We start from the raw sequence: 12,833 nt of genomic DNA, 5'->3' as shown, positions 1-12,833 counted from the left end.
ATTTTCTGTTGAATGATTTACACTTGGGTTGTATCTGCTTCTTGGCTGTTGTGAATATTGCCAATATTTCTTGGCTATTGTGAATATTTCTGCTGTGAGTACTCATGTGCAAGTTTTTATGCATATGTATATTCTTGCTTTTCTTGGATATACTCTAGGTCTGGAATTGCTGGTCATTGCAATTCTGTATTTAACCTTTTGGAAAAGCCAGACTTTCCAACTGGCTGCACCATGTACAATCCCAACAGCAGTGTATGAGGGTTCCTCTTCTCCACATCCTCACTAACACTTGTTTTTATCTTTTTTTAAAAAGTAGGTTCCACTCCAACATGGGGCTAGAACTCCCGACCCCACCATCAAGAGTCACATGTTCTACCTACTTAGCCAGCCTGGCGTCGCTCTATTTTATTATAGCAATGCTAGTGGGTAAGAAGTGGTATCTCATTGTGACTTTAATTTGTATTTTCCGGATGCCTAATGGTAATGAGCATCGTTTCATGTGCTTATTGGCAGTTTGTATGTTTTCTTTGGGGAAATGACTATTCATATCATTGACTATTTAAATTCCCTCAGCCTGAAGTTCCACTCACTCTTTCATCTTCAATCAAGTCTCTGCTCAAAGACTACCTATTCGAATATGCCTTCTCTCACCAGTCTTTAAATAGATATCTTAAATTAGGTATCACCTCCCTCAGGCTCTCATCTTATATTTTTTATTCTTCACACCATTTATCATTTTATTTTCTTACCTCCAAACTAGAGTAAATGCTTTTGACAGCAAAGACTTCGTTATCTTTGTTCGTCTTTGCCAGGAGCTTAGAACATTCCCTGCCACACTGTAGGCTTTCCATAAATATTTGTGGAGTGAAGTGGGATGACTGAAGGCAACAACAGGAGAGAAAAAAAGCTGTTCTGTTACTTTTGGAGTTCCTTTCAACAAAGGTTGAATAAACACAGGTTTATTTCACCTTGACAAAGTAAATGCCATATTAGTAAGACCTAATATAAATCCATTTGAATATACATAGGAGATACGGAGTTTAAACAGATTGGTTAATATGTTTTCACTCTTATGTGGATCCTGAGAAACTTAACAGAAACCCATGGGGGAGGGGAAGGAAAAAAAATGAGGTTAGAGTAGGAGAGAGCCAAAGCATAAGAGACTCTTAAAAGCTGAGAACAGGGGTGCCTGGGTGGCTCAGTCGGTTAAGCGGCCGACTTTGGCTCAGGTCATGATCTCGCGGCCCGTGAGTTCGAGCCCCGCGTCGGGCTCTGTGCTGACAGCTCAGAGCCTGGAGCCTGTTTCGGATTCTGTGTCTCCCTCTCTCTCTGACCCTCCCCGTTCATGCTCTCTCTCTGTCTCAAAAATAAATAAATGTTAAAATAAAATTTTTTTTAAAAAAGCTGAGAACAGACTGAGGGTTGATGGGGGGGTGGGAGGGAGGGAAGGGTAGGTGATGGGCATTGAACAGGGCATCTTTTGGGATGAGCACTGGGTGTTGTATGGAAACTAATTTGACAGTAAATTTCATATATTAAAAATAAACAAACAAACAAACATTAAAAAAATAAAAATAAACAGATTGGTTAAACTGACTTTAATTTTCATGGAGATTTTATTTCATTCTTCCTTGTTGAAAAAATTCTTAGAACAACGTTTAACTTATCATAATTCTGTTACCTTATGTGTTTACTTTATGCCCTATACATGTGCCTACTGTCACTTGAGGTTAAGGTGTCCATCTCTTATTTTCTGGAAGGAAGTCAATACTATATATGATCTTATAGCATTTTTTAGAGCACAAGATTGAACACACTAGGAAAATCAACCTGATATCTTGCCCTTTACTGAAATGTATAGTCCAATTACATTTAATGTAATTACTGATCTATTTGAGCTTAAATTATTATTTATTTTCTTTTCTGCTTATTCCATAGTTTTTATCTTCTTTTAGATTTTTAAAAATTATTCCATTTGCCTCCTATATTAGCTTATGGTAATAACTTTCCTGATTTATTAACATTGAATAAAAATTAATATTTGTATCACCTTGTGAAAAATGCAATAACCTCTACTTATTTCCTTCCTACATATGCTATTTAATTCTTTGTGTATTTGAAACCCCATAGTATAGGGGCGCCTGGGTGGCGCAGTCGGTTAAGCGTCCGACTTCAGCCAGGTCACGATCTCGCGGTCCGTGAGTTCGAGCCCCACGTCAGGCTCTGGGCTGATGGCTCAGAGCCTGGAGCCTGTTTCCGATTCTGTGTCTCCCTCTCTCTCTGCCCCTCCCCCATTCATGCTCTGTCTCTCTCTGTCCCAAAATAAAAAAAACAAAAAAACAAAAAAACAAAAAACGTTGAAACCCCATAGTATATTATTTGTAAATATTTATTTAGATTTATCTATGTATTTACACTTTTCATTATATTCCATTTCTTCCTTCACCTACTTGCTTTCCCCTAGAATCATTTTCCTTGTGCTTGAAGAATACTCTTTAGTTTTTCCATTATTGCAGGTAGGCTATATTATCTAAATTCATATTTTTCTAAAAATGATTTTATTTTGATTTCATTAAATTGTTTTCAATAAACTTTATGAACAATACATGCTTCCATACTGAAGTATCTATTTTGCTAGTTATAGGCTTCTAGGTTGTCAGGTATTTTCTGTCATCACATTGAGGATATTATTCCAGTGGTTTCCCTTTTCCATTATTGCTGTTTTTAAGTCAGTTGTTAGGGGCGCCTGGGTGGCGCAGTCGGTTAAGCATCCAACTTCAGCCAGGTCACGATCTCGTGGTCTGTGAGTTCGAGCCCTGCGTCAGGCTCTGGGCTGATGGCTCAGAGCCTGGAGCCTGTTTCCGATTCTGTGTCTCCCTCTCTCTCTGCCCCTCCCCCATTCATGCTCTGTCTCTCTCTGTCCCAAAAATAAATAAAAAACGTTGAAAAAAGAATTTTAAGTCAGTTGTTAGATCTATTGTTTTTCCTTTGAAGGTTATCTTTTTTCTGTGGCTACTGGTAAGGTGTTTTTTCCCATATTTTTCTTTTTTTATACACATATTTTTAGATTTAGATTCAAATTAGTTAACATATAGTGTAGTATTGGTTTCAGGAGTAGAATTTTGTGATTCAGCACTTACATATAACACCCAGCGCTCATCCCATCAAGTGCCCTCCTTAATGCCTATCAACACATTTAGCCTATCCCTCCCCACCCCCACCCCCACCTTGCTGGTAAGGTTTTTTGTTGTTTTTTAATGTTTTTGTTTTTTTTTTTCAACATTTATTTATTTTTGGGACAGAGAGAGACAGAGCATGAACGGGGGAGGGGCAGAGAGAGAGGGAGTCACAGAATCGGAAACAGGCTCCAGGCTCTGAGCCATCAGCCCAGAGCCCGACGCGGGGCTCGAACTCACGGACCGCGAGATCGTGACCTGGCTGAAGTCGGACGCTTAACCGACTGCGCCACCCAGGCGCCCCATGTTGTTTTTTAATGTTTATTTATTTATTTTGAGAGAGAGAGAGAGAGTGCCCTTGTGCACACAAGTGGGGGAGGGGCAGAGAGAGAGAAAGGGAGACAGAATCACAAGCAGGCTCTACACTGTCTGCACAGAGCCCAATGTGGGGCTCAGTCTCACAAACCATGAGATCATGACCTGAGCCCATACCAAAATACAGACTCTTAACCCACTGAACCACCCAGGCGCCCTGCTGGTTAAGTTTCTAATCTTTATCTTTCTTTTCAGTTTTCCTACATAACAAACAATTCTGTGGGAAGACTGCATTTTCCAAAGATCACTGCAACACTAACTCCCATCTCAGATGCTCTTCTAGGAAACTTGCCGTTTTCCTTATCAGGAGATGGGGTCTATAGCCACTTCTCCTTGCACTTGAGGTCTTTGTGTCCACCTCAAACAATAGAGTACAGTTGAAATGATACTATGTGACTTCCAAAGCTAGATCTTAAAAAATGCCATGTATTTCTGCCATCCTCTCTTGGGAAATTCATTCTTGAACCTCCGGTATTATGCTGTGAGAAAACTCAAGCAGCCTGTGGACATACCTATATATACAGGAATCACAACTGCTTTTAGGACTAGGTGGCAGGTGGAAGCTGGAAGGACTTTAAGAAGCCTAAAGGGCCGCATGGAGACTATTATTGAGGGCTAAAGGAAAGCAATAAAAACTTACTGGAAGCTGAAGGCAAGAATGACACAGTAAGGTGAAAAATGGAAAATATACCTAAATGAATTCAATAATCTGGCTAAGGTGATTTCCCAGCAGAATACCCACAGTGCCACCCGGCTTCTTCTTGCTGCCTGTGATAAAATGCAAGAGGACAAATTAAAGAATGCTCTGTTAAATATGAAGGAAGCAGGACTTGCCAAGTTTGACAATAATACTGTTTGTCCTTCCCAGCCTTCCCATGTGTTAATTAGTCTTTAAGTAAGACAGGACCTCAGATCAAAGTCAAACCTGGAATGGGTCTGTGGAAGATCGTTTGTAAAGACCTCAGAGAGATTCAAGGTAGCGCTTCATGGAACATTTCAGACTGACAAAAGGCCCTCTGAAGATTTTAAGGTGTCCCTAGCAGATCCTATCAAATAACAGAGCTTCTACAAATCTTAAGAGTATTATCCTGCAGCATCCTCACAGGAAGCCCCAGGTAGGGAAGTTCTTGTCTCAAATAGACTTCTAGTGGTATGTTTTATCTAATAAGGTGAATCTCACTAAGGTTTTTAGGAAACCCACATAGTTCTTAAGAGAATTGTTCTGGTAGAAGTACAAATTTGAACTAAAACAGAAAAAAATGCCCCAAAAAGGGGGAGGGCGGCACCTGGGTGGCTCAGTGAGTTAAACGTCTGACTTTGTCTCAGGTCATGATCTCATGGTCTATGGGTTCAAGCCCTACATCGGGCTCTGTGCTGACAGCTCAGAGCCTGGAGCCTGCTTTGGATTCTGTGTCTCCCTCTCACTCTGCCCCTCCCCTGCTCATGCTCTATCTGACTCTCTCTCAAAAATAAATAAAAATTAAGAAAAAAAAGAACTTTGGACTCCTAATATTTTTCATCTAGGAAGCAGATTGAGGAGGCTTTGTAGTTACTAATTCAAGTTTTCTTATGGAAAATAAAGGTAACTCACGGGGCAGATTTTCAAAAAATGGTTACAATGTTTCCCATCCCACATTCTTCTAGAATCTCGCCACTCCCCTTTTTCAGAGGTGAACTCTATGTTCTCCTTGAACTTGGGTGGGTCTTTGTGACTGCCTTGACCAAGAGAGTAGGGCAAGAGTGATGCCATGTAGCTTCCAAGACTACATCAAAAGAATGGCATGCAATTTTGCCTTGCTCTCTTGGATCCAAGCCCAAGTAGCCAGGGAGAAGGTCCACGAACTGTGAGATCATGACCTGAGCCAAAGTCGGACGCTCAACCGACTGAGCCACCCAGGCGCCCCCATAAGAGACTCTTAAATACTGAGAACAAACGGAGGGTTGATGAGGGGTGGGGGAGAGGGGAAAGTGGGTGATGGGCACTGAGGAGGCACTTGTTGGGGTGAGCACTGGGTGTTGTATGGAAACCAACTTGACAATAAATTATATTTAATATAAATAAATAAATAAATAAATAAATAAATAAATAAGGGCATGAGAGTGAGACCCCCCCCCCCATGATGGAATTAGTGCCCTTCTAAAAAGAGGAAGAGAAACCAGACCTCACTTTCTCTGCCACATGAAAACACAAGGAGAAGTCAGCCATCTGTAAGCCAGATAAAAGCCCTTATCAGGAACTAAATTTGCTGGAACATTGATCTTGGACTTCCCAGCCTCCAGAATGAGATAAGTATCTTGTTGTTTCAGCCATCCAGCCTATGATATTTTGTTACAACAGCCCACACTAAGACATAGTGCTTCTTGAATTGTGGCTTGATGTCCTTATCAGTTTTGGAAAATTCTCAACCCTTATTTCTTCAAATACATTTATGCAATGCTTTGTAGCCCTGATGTCAGGAAAATGAGGAATGATGCCTCTAAGAATGTCACACTATGATTTTCCAAACTATTCTTTTTTTTAATGTTTATTTATTTTTGAGGGGGGGAGGGGCAGAGAGAGAGAGAGAGGGACACAGAATCGGAAGCTGATTCCAGGCTCTGAGCTGTCAGCACAGAGCCTGATGCGGAGCTTGAATCTGTGAACTGTGAGATGACCTGAGCCGAAGTCGGATGCTTAACCAACTGAGCCACCCAGGCACCCCTCCAAACTCTATTCTTAAAGGCAGGAAGCAGGAAAATAAGTCACAGTCATTCATCCTTGGAACAGAGCTTAGACTTAACTATTCTTGGGACAGATGCTCCCCTTCTTACCTCAACTCCTCCTCCCAAAGAATTCATCTCTGATATCTGTGAGGAAAAGGTCAGTCTGGCTATCCTCATATCAACACCTCTCTATACAGTTTTGGCCAATGAAAATTCTACCCTGCTACCAGTATTTGAACCAGTAGCAAACATTGGATGGCAATTCTCCCAGAGATAAAAAAAAAAGTAACCTAGTATTTATTCAACTTTAAATTTCATCCACAGCTCAAAGTGGTAAGTAAAAACCATCTAGAAGAAAACATAAATTTTAACAGGGAATGCTTTTTATTTGTGTGTGTGTGTTGTATACATCTAACTGAATCTTCTGTAATATGCATGTATTACATTAGTAAAATTAATGAAAGAATAATTTATTCAAATTGTTACCTAAAACACATCATTAATACCCATGACATGAATTTAATGTTATCCAGGGGACAACCAATTCACATATGATTATTAAACACCAGAATCTGACCTTGAATTTCTTGTGCAGACAACAGACCCAACACATTACAATTTGGGAGAAGCTATATTCTGGGGACCTCCAAGATGTTTGCAGAAAAAGGTTAGAATTTGTTTCCAAGCATCTTCCTGGGCCTTAGAATGAGCCCTGGGCTCCCCACCCCAGAGCACAGGTTTGTTCAGTAATTTATGCACAGAAGCTGGACACAGGGGGAAGTAAGGAGGCTCAATGTAATGCCCAGTCCCAGGATAAGAGATGATCTTAAGTTTTTCCTTTCCATGGGCCTGTAACCGTTCAGAGGCTATTTGGGCATATAACTCACTCCTCCAGTTATGGTCATCCTGACCCACGATGAAGAGGATGGGCCCTTGGGCCTTCTCAATTGGAATCATGCTGGGGTTCTCATAGCCTCCTACAGTATCATTCCGTGTATCCACAATGTCCAGGAGGCCTGAGAAAGTGACCTTGATTCTCCTCAGATCATAGCCCAATGAAGGGATGCAAGTCTGCTTGTAGTATATAGGTTTGTTTCCACTTAACCCAGATCCATTGATGGAAACTGTGGCTGAGATGTTCTTTAAAAAAGAGGCCATGGAGAGACAAATATCAGCCCCTAAAGAAATGCCCAGAAGCCCAATGCCTGGGCCCTTTACCTGGAAGAAAAGAAGAAAGAAGCATCAAGAATGTATCTAATAGAAAAATGTTCTACAATGATGGCAGCATTTTTCGTCAATAGCAGCTCACCTAGTGAGTGTTCATACTTTCAGTCTTAGTGAAGCTGAGGGTAGAGGAAAAATAAGAAGTAGCTGTCCTATTAGAGGTTGACAAAAAAAAAAGGAAAGAAAGAAAGAAAGAAAGAAAGAAAGAAAGAAAGAAAGAAAGAAAGAAAGAAAATGGGCATCTGGCTGGGTCAGTGGGTAGAGCACACGACTCTTGATCTTAGGGTCCTGTGTTCAAGCCCCACATTGGGCATAGAGATTAGTTTCAAAAAATAAATAAATAAAGGTATTACCTATTAAAAGAAAATGGAATGTAACTAGAGATGCTGCTACCTTTAATTTGTGAATTGGACACAAGAGTATCAACTTCAGCTCAACTTCAACCTCAACCTCTTTCCCATATTAAACATATCTGGCTGAACACATGGCAAACAATTCTTTTTTTTTTTTTTTTCATGGCAATCAAAGATTAACCTCACTGGCAAGTCTGGGAATCATTTACAAATGTTCCAGAGAATCATCCACTAGAGAATGCCCAATCATGGAGCCTGTGAAATTCAGGTCCACATTCAGGTAGTCACAATCAAGTCTCAATGGGCCTAGGTATCTAACTGTGTGGAATCAAGTTCTGTTCTATTAAGTGAAAGATTCATCAAACCCCATCTAAATACACTACCAAATAATTAACTCTATAGAAACAAAGACTTCAGAATCAAATTAAGTAGTTCTTAGCTTCTGAAATGCGTGAGCAAGTTCTGGTCAAAATTTGGGAACACACATAGTAAATTAAAGATTAAAAAATCAAAATAAAAAGATTCCAGTGAAGGAAACAAACAACAAAACTAAAAGGTAACCTAAGGGATGGGAGAAGATATTTGCAAATTACATATCTTATAAAAGGTAGTATCTAAAATATAGAAAGAATGTATAAAACCCAACATGCAAAAAACAAATAATCAAATTAATAGATGGGCAGGGGCACCTAGCCAGTTCAGTCAGTAGAGCATATGACTCTTAATCTCAGGGTCCTGAGTTCAAGACCCACACTGGGCATGGAGCCTACTTAAAAACAGTTAAGGAAGGAAGGAAGGAAGGAAGGAAGGAAGGAAGGAAGGAGAAAGAAAAAAAGAAAGAAAGAAAGAAAGAAAGAAAGAAAGAAAGAAAGAAAGAAAGAAAGAAAGAAAAATGGGCAGAAGAATGAATAGGCATATTTTTAGAGAAGACATACACACCAAAAAAAAAAAAAAAAAAAAGAAGAGGAAGACATACAAGCCAACACACATATGAAAACATGCTCAACATCACTCATCATCAGGGAAATGCGAATCAAAACTATGAGATATCACCTCACACCTGTTAGAGTGGCTAAAATCAATAACACAAGAAACAAGTGTTGGCATGGATGTGGAGAAAAAGGAACACACATATACGGGAATGCAAACTTGTGTACCTACTGTGGAAAACAGTATGGAGGTTCCTCAAAAAGTTAAAAATAGAACTATCCTACAATCCAGTATTTGCACTACTGGGTATTTACCCAAAAAATGCAAAAACATGAATTCAAAGGGATACATGCACCCCTATGTTTACTGCAGCATTGTTTACAATAGCCAAATTAGGAATCAGCCCAAGTACGCATGATAGATGAATGGATAAAAATGTGGTGTGTGTGTGTGTGTGTGTGTGTGTGTGTGTGTGTGTGCGCGCGCGCATGTGTATGCATGTAGATAGATAGACATAATTGAGCCATAAAAAAGAATGAAATCTTGCCATTTATAACCCCATGGATAGAACTAGAGAGTATAATGCTAAGTGAAATGAGTCAGTCAGAGAATGACAAATACCATAGAATTTCACTCATAGGTGGAATTTAAAAATCAAAATGAGCAAAGGGAAAAAGAGAGGGAGGGAAATCAACAGACTCTTAACTACAGAGAACAAACTGATGGTTACCAGAGGGGAAGGTGGGTGGGGTTAAATAGGCACTGGGGATTAAGGCTACAGTTGTGATGGGCCTTGAATTACTATACTGCACACCTGAAAATAATATAACACTGTATGTTAACTATACTGGAATTAAAATTACGAAACTTAATTAAAGGGGCTCCTGGATGGCTCAGCCAGTTGAGCATCCAACTCTTGATCTTGGCTCAGGTCACGATCTCATGATTTGTGAGTTGGAGCCACACGTTGGGCTCTGCGCTAACAACAGGGAGCCTGCTTGGGATTCTCTTTCTCCCCCTCTCTCTGTCCCTCCCCTGCTTGCTCTCTTTCTCAAAATAAATAAATGAACATTAAAAGAAATTTAATTGAAAAAAGCATGCAAAACTAACAAATTAGAAACCCCATTTGCATAACAAGAGGAATTTTAATGTCCCTGAATAATTCCTTTAAATAAAATCTCACATGGATTTTATGATTAATTCTGCATTACTAAGCCATCTGACAGAGAAAGCGTAAATAGGCACCTAAAGCCAAGGAAGTCTCCAAAAGAAATCTCTGTGAAGGAAGACTAGAGCAGCATCAGGGCACCTGGTACAGGTGAGTGCAAAGTGACACCATCTCTGGATGTATTTCTGGAAAGAATGATACAATAAAGGACATTAGGAGAACCTGGGAGTGTTGAAGCATGTAGCACACGGCTTCTTCAAAGTAGGTCAGGTCTATGCTATCCAATTCCTCGGGAAGATCTTCAAAATTATAATAAGCTAGCGCCAACGTGGCAAAGCCATGACCAGCCAGAAGGCTGGCTCTGTATTCCAACAGGCCCCCTCCAATTCCAAAGATGTCAATGATCCCTGGGAAAGGTCCAGGTCCTAGAGAATAGAATAATATAAAGGAAAGGCATTATACATTTAATGAATTTGTTTTCCTTTTAGAGATCTTTCTAAATTACTTAGTGGGTTCCTATGAATCAAAGGCAAAAATCTGCTCCCCAAGTTACTACTGCAAAGGAACACAAGTACCTTGGAAAGAGGAAAATCTACAAAGTACCTTCTCAGTGATGAGTTTATCCTCCATACGATTCTATAAATTATCTACAAGATTCTAAGAATTTTTGGTTGTCAGGAGAGTAACAAAGTCTGTCATTAATGACTGCAGCATGGAAGGAGGAATTTCATGTTTCAGACAATGTTGATACACAGTGTCCTGTTAGGGGATTGGACATAAAATTAAGAATCTTGAAATAAAGCTTTATGTTGGGTTGCATCGACCCTTGGCTTTCGTGTGTGCGTGTGTGTGTACTGATATTTCAGATGTCTATCTAGAGAGAGGAAAGAAAAATAAATACCCAGAGATGACTTCAGGTGAGAAAGGCAGGGGAGTCTTAAGTGTGACCTGTGGCACCGAGGGCCATGAAGAAGTGGGGGAAAAAAATGACATGGCAATCCTTCCTTGATCGTTATCATTTTCCCTAAGACCAGTCGGGCTGATGAGATCTACAGAGTAGTTTTTAATAGCAAGGTGGACAACATGCCTACCCATTTTTTTTTTTTTTTTTTACCTTCAGAACAATACCCACCTCATTGAGATATTACGGAGATTAAAAGAGATAATGCCAGCAAAACGCGTAACACAGAGCCCAACATGTCAAAATACACACCCCGGTTTGTGCACTGCTTAGCAATCATCAGCTTCTCTGTCCTTAGGGACGACCTAAATTCTCCCTAAAGCAGTACCGGAAACCACGGCCACGTGGGCACCCTGTCCCGCGTGCCTAGCACTCACCAGGCGGCAGGAAGAGCGTGCCGCGCACGCGGCCCGAGCGCACCGGCACGCGCCGCATCCCCGGCCGCAGGAAGTCGCGCTCCAGCACCGTCCGGCTCAGGACCCGCCCGATGTCGGGCTCAAGGCCCTCGAACACCTCCAGCTCCACCGCGAAGGGCGTCTTCACGTCCCGCTTCACAAACCGCCAAAAAGGCTTCTCGGGCTCCAAGGCCCAGAGCAGCCCCATGGGCTCGAGCCCCGTGAAGCTGCCGCCCAGCGCGGGCGCGCGCGCCAGGTCCAGGAGGCCGCCGGCGTCCGCTTGATACCGCGCGCGGGCCCGGAAGAGCGCGCCCTTCTCGTCGCGCAGGGACGCGCGCAGCGTGACCGGCTGTCCCGGGGAGAGGCCGCGCACGGTGATGCGCACGGGCTTGTCCCAGCCGCAGCGGCCCGTGGGCTCCAGGATCACGGTCGCCATCCCTGCCCAGATCCGCGTGTAGCGCTCGGCTGCAGTCGCGTCTAGACCGTGGAGAGCGCGCTGGAGGCCCGAAGGGATCAGGCGTCCCCCGGCGCCCGACGGTAGGTGGTGGAGCCGCGTCAGGAGGCGTCAGGGCGCTTCAGACCCGTGGACCGCACGCCCGGGACTCGTCTCAAGGAAAAGCAGCAGGTCGTTCTCTCAGGCCTGGGCGGTGCGGGCGTCCTGAAATCTGGGTGTAGCGTCCAACCCGCCTTCAGAACACTTGTCTCCCTCTGGCCATTGTCACTTGAAGGGAAAATTGTTGGGTAATTGATTCGTGGTGAAACCATAGCCTAACGAGCTTAGGCAGAATTCCAAAAATTCCAGCCCCTTCAGGGAAAAGGGCTGCTTTTTTTTTGTTTTTTTTTGGGGGTGGGTGGGGTGGGTGGGTTTTTTTTGGTTTTTAATTTTCAGTACATTATAACGTACACACAAAAAGCGCTCAGGCCGACCCTAAGAGTACAACCCAGGAAATTTTCACAACCGGAACATTCCCGTGTCACCAAGCACACGAATCCAGAAACATCATCACCAGCACTCCAGCAGCTACCCTCATTCCTGCTCTAAGCACCTCCCCTGCCCCCACAGGTACTCTATCCTACTCCAACAAAATGGGTTATTTTATGGAAATGAATCCTTCCATGCGTCATCTTTAGTGCTTTCCGCTTTGGCCCAACATTATGTTTTTGAGATTCATGTATATCGTTAGGCGTGGTTGCAACATGGTCTATTATCACTGCTTAATGCTATTCCATTTTGTGATAGGAAAGGATTTGTCAATTTTACTATCAATGGGCATTTGATAGTTCTCAGATTGGGACTGTAGTGCTATGAACATTCAAGAACCTATTGTTTGATGGACATATATGTGCTTTTCAGTGAAGTATATACCTGGGAGTGGAATTGCTGTATGGTAGGGAATGCATGGGTTTCAAACTTAGTAGATGCTAAAAGTCAACTTTTTGAATGTGACCCTTGAAGCAGCATAAGGTTCAAAGATGCCCAGCGTTTTATTTCTACATATAACAGCTATGCTTTATCAATGCCCAAAATGCTTTACATACAAAATTCAG

At 42.0% G+C, this 12,833-nt stretch overlaps 1 protein-coding gene and 1 non-coding gene across 2 annotated transcripts; one reads left to right on the top strand and one right to left on the bottom strand.

The window, feature by feature from the left end:
- Window positions 1-6,842: 6,842 nt before the first annotated feature.
- Window positions 6,843-11,730, bottom strand: ACOT4 (acyl-CoA thioesterase 4). The gene is made up of 3 exons (XM_047863512.1): window positions 11,268-11,730; window positions 10,152-10,354; window positions 6,843-7,472 (listed from the first exon to the last, which is right to left on the bottom strand). The coding sequence occupies exons 1-3, from the start codon at window positions 11,719-11,721 to the stop codon at window positions 6,867-6,869; spliced, it is 1,263 nt and encodes a 420-aa protein (XP_047719468.1). The 5' UTR covers window positions 11,722-11,730; the 3' UTR covers window positions 6,843-6,866.
- LOC125169326 (small nucleolar RNA SNORD56) lies at window positions 7,525-7,595 on the top strand. The gene has a single exon (XR_007153637.1). It is a non-coding gene; the product is annotated as a small nucleolar RNA SNORD56 (small nucleolar RNA).
- Window positions 11,731-12,833: the final 1,103 nt, after the last annotated feature.

This window comes from Prionailurus viverrinus, chromosome B3, assembly GCF_022837055.1.
Source record: "Prionailurus viverrinus isolate Anna chromosome B3, UM_Priviv_1.0, whole genome shotgun sequence".
In the NCBI taxonomy this organism is placed as follows: domain Eukaryota; kingdom Metazoa; phylum Chordata; class Mammalia; order Carnivora; family Felidae; genus Prionailurus; species Prionailurus viverrinus.
The sequence above is the reverse complement of the archived record's forward strand: the minus strand, read 5'-3'. Positions and strand labels throughout refer to the sequence as shown.

What these genes read in the sequence shown, in the direction of transcription:
- ACOT4 (XM_047863512.1), bottom strand. Translation starts at nt 11,721, where the DNA reads ATGGCGACCGTGATCCTGGAGCCCACGGGCCGCTGCGGCTGGGACAAG. An exon ending in CACGCTCTTCCTGCCGCCTG is followed by an intron (nt 10,355 to 11,267) that starts GTGAGTGCTAGG and finishes TCTATTCTCTAG; the next exon opens with GACCTGGACCTTTCCCAGGG. An exon ending in ACATGCTTCAACACTCCCAG is followed by an intron (nt 7,473 to 10,151) that starts GTTCTCCTAATG and finishes CTTTTCTTCCAG; the next exon opens with GTAAAGGGCCCAGGCATTGG.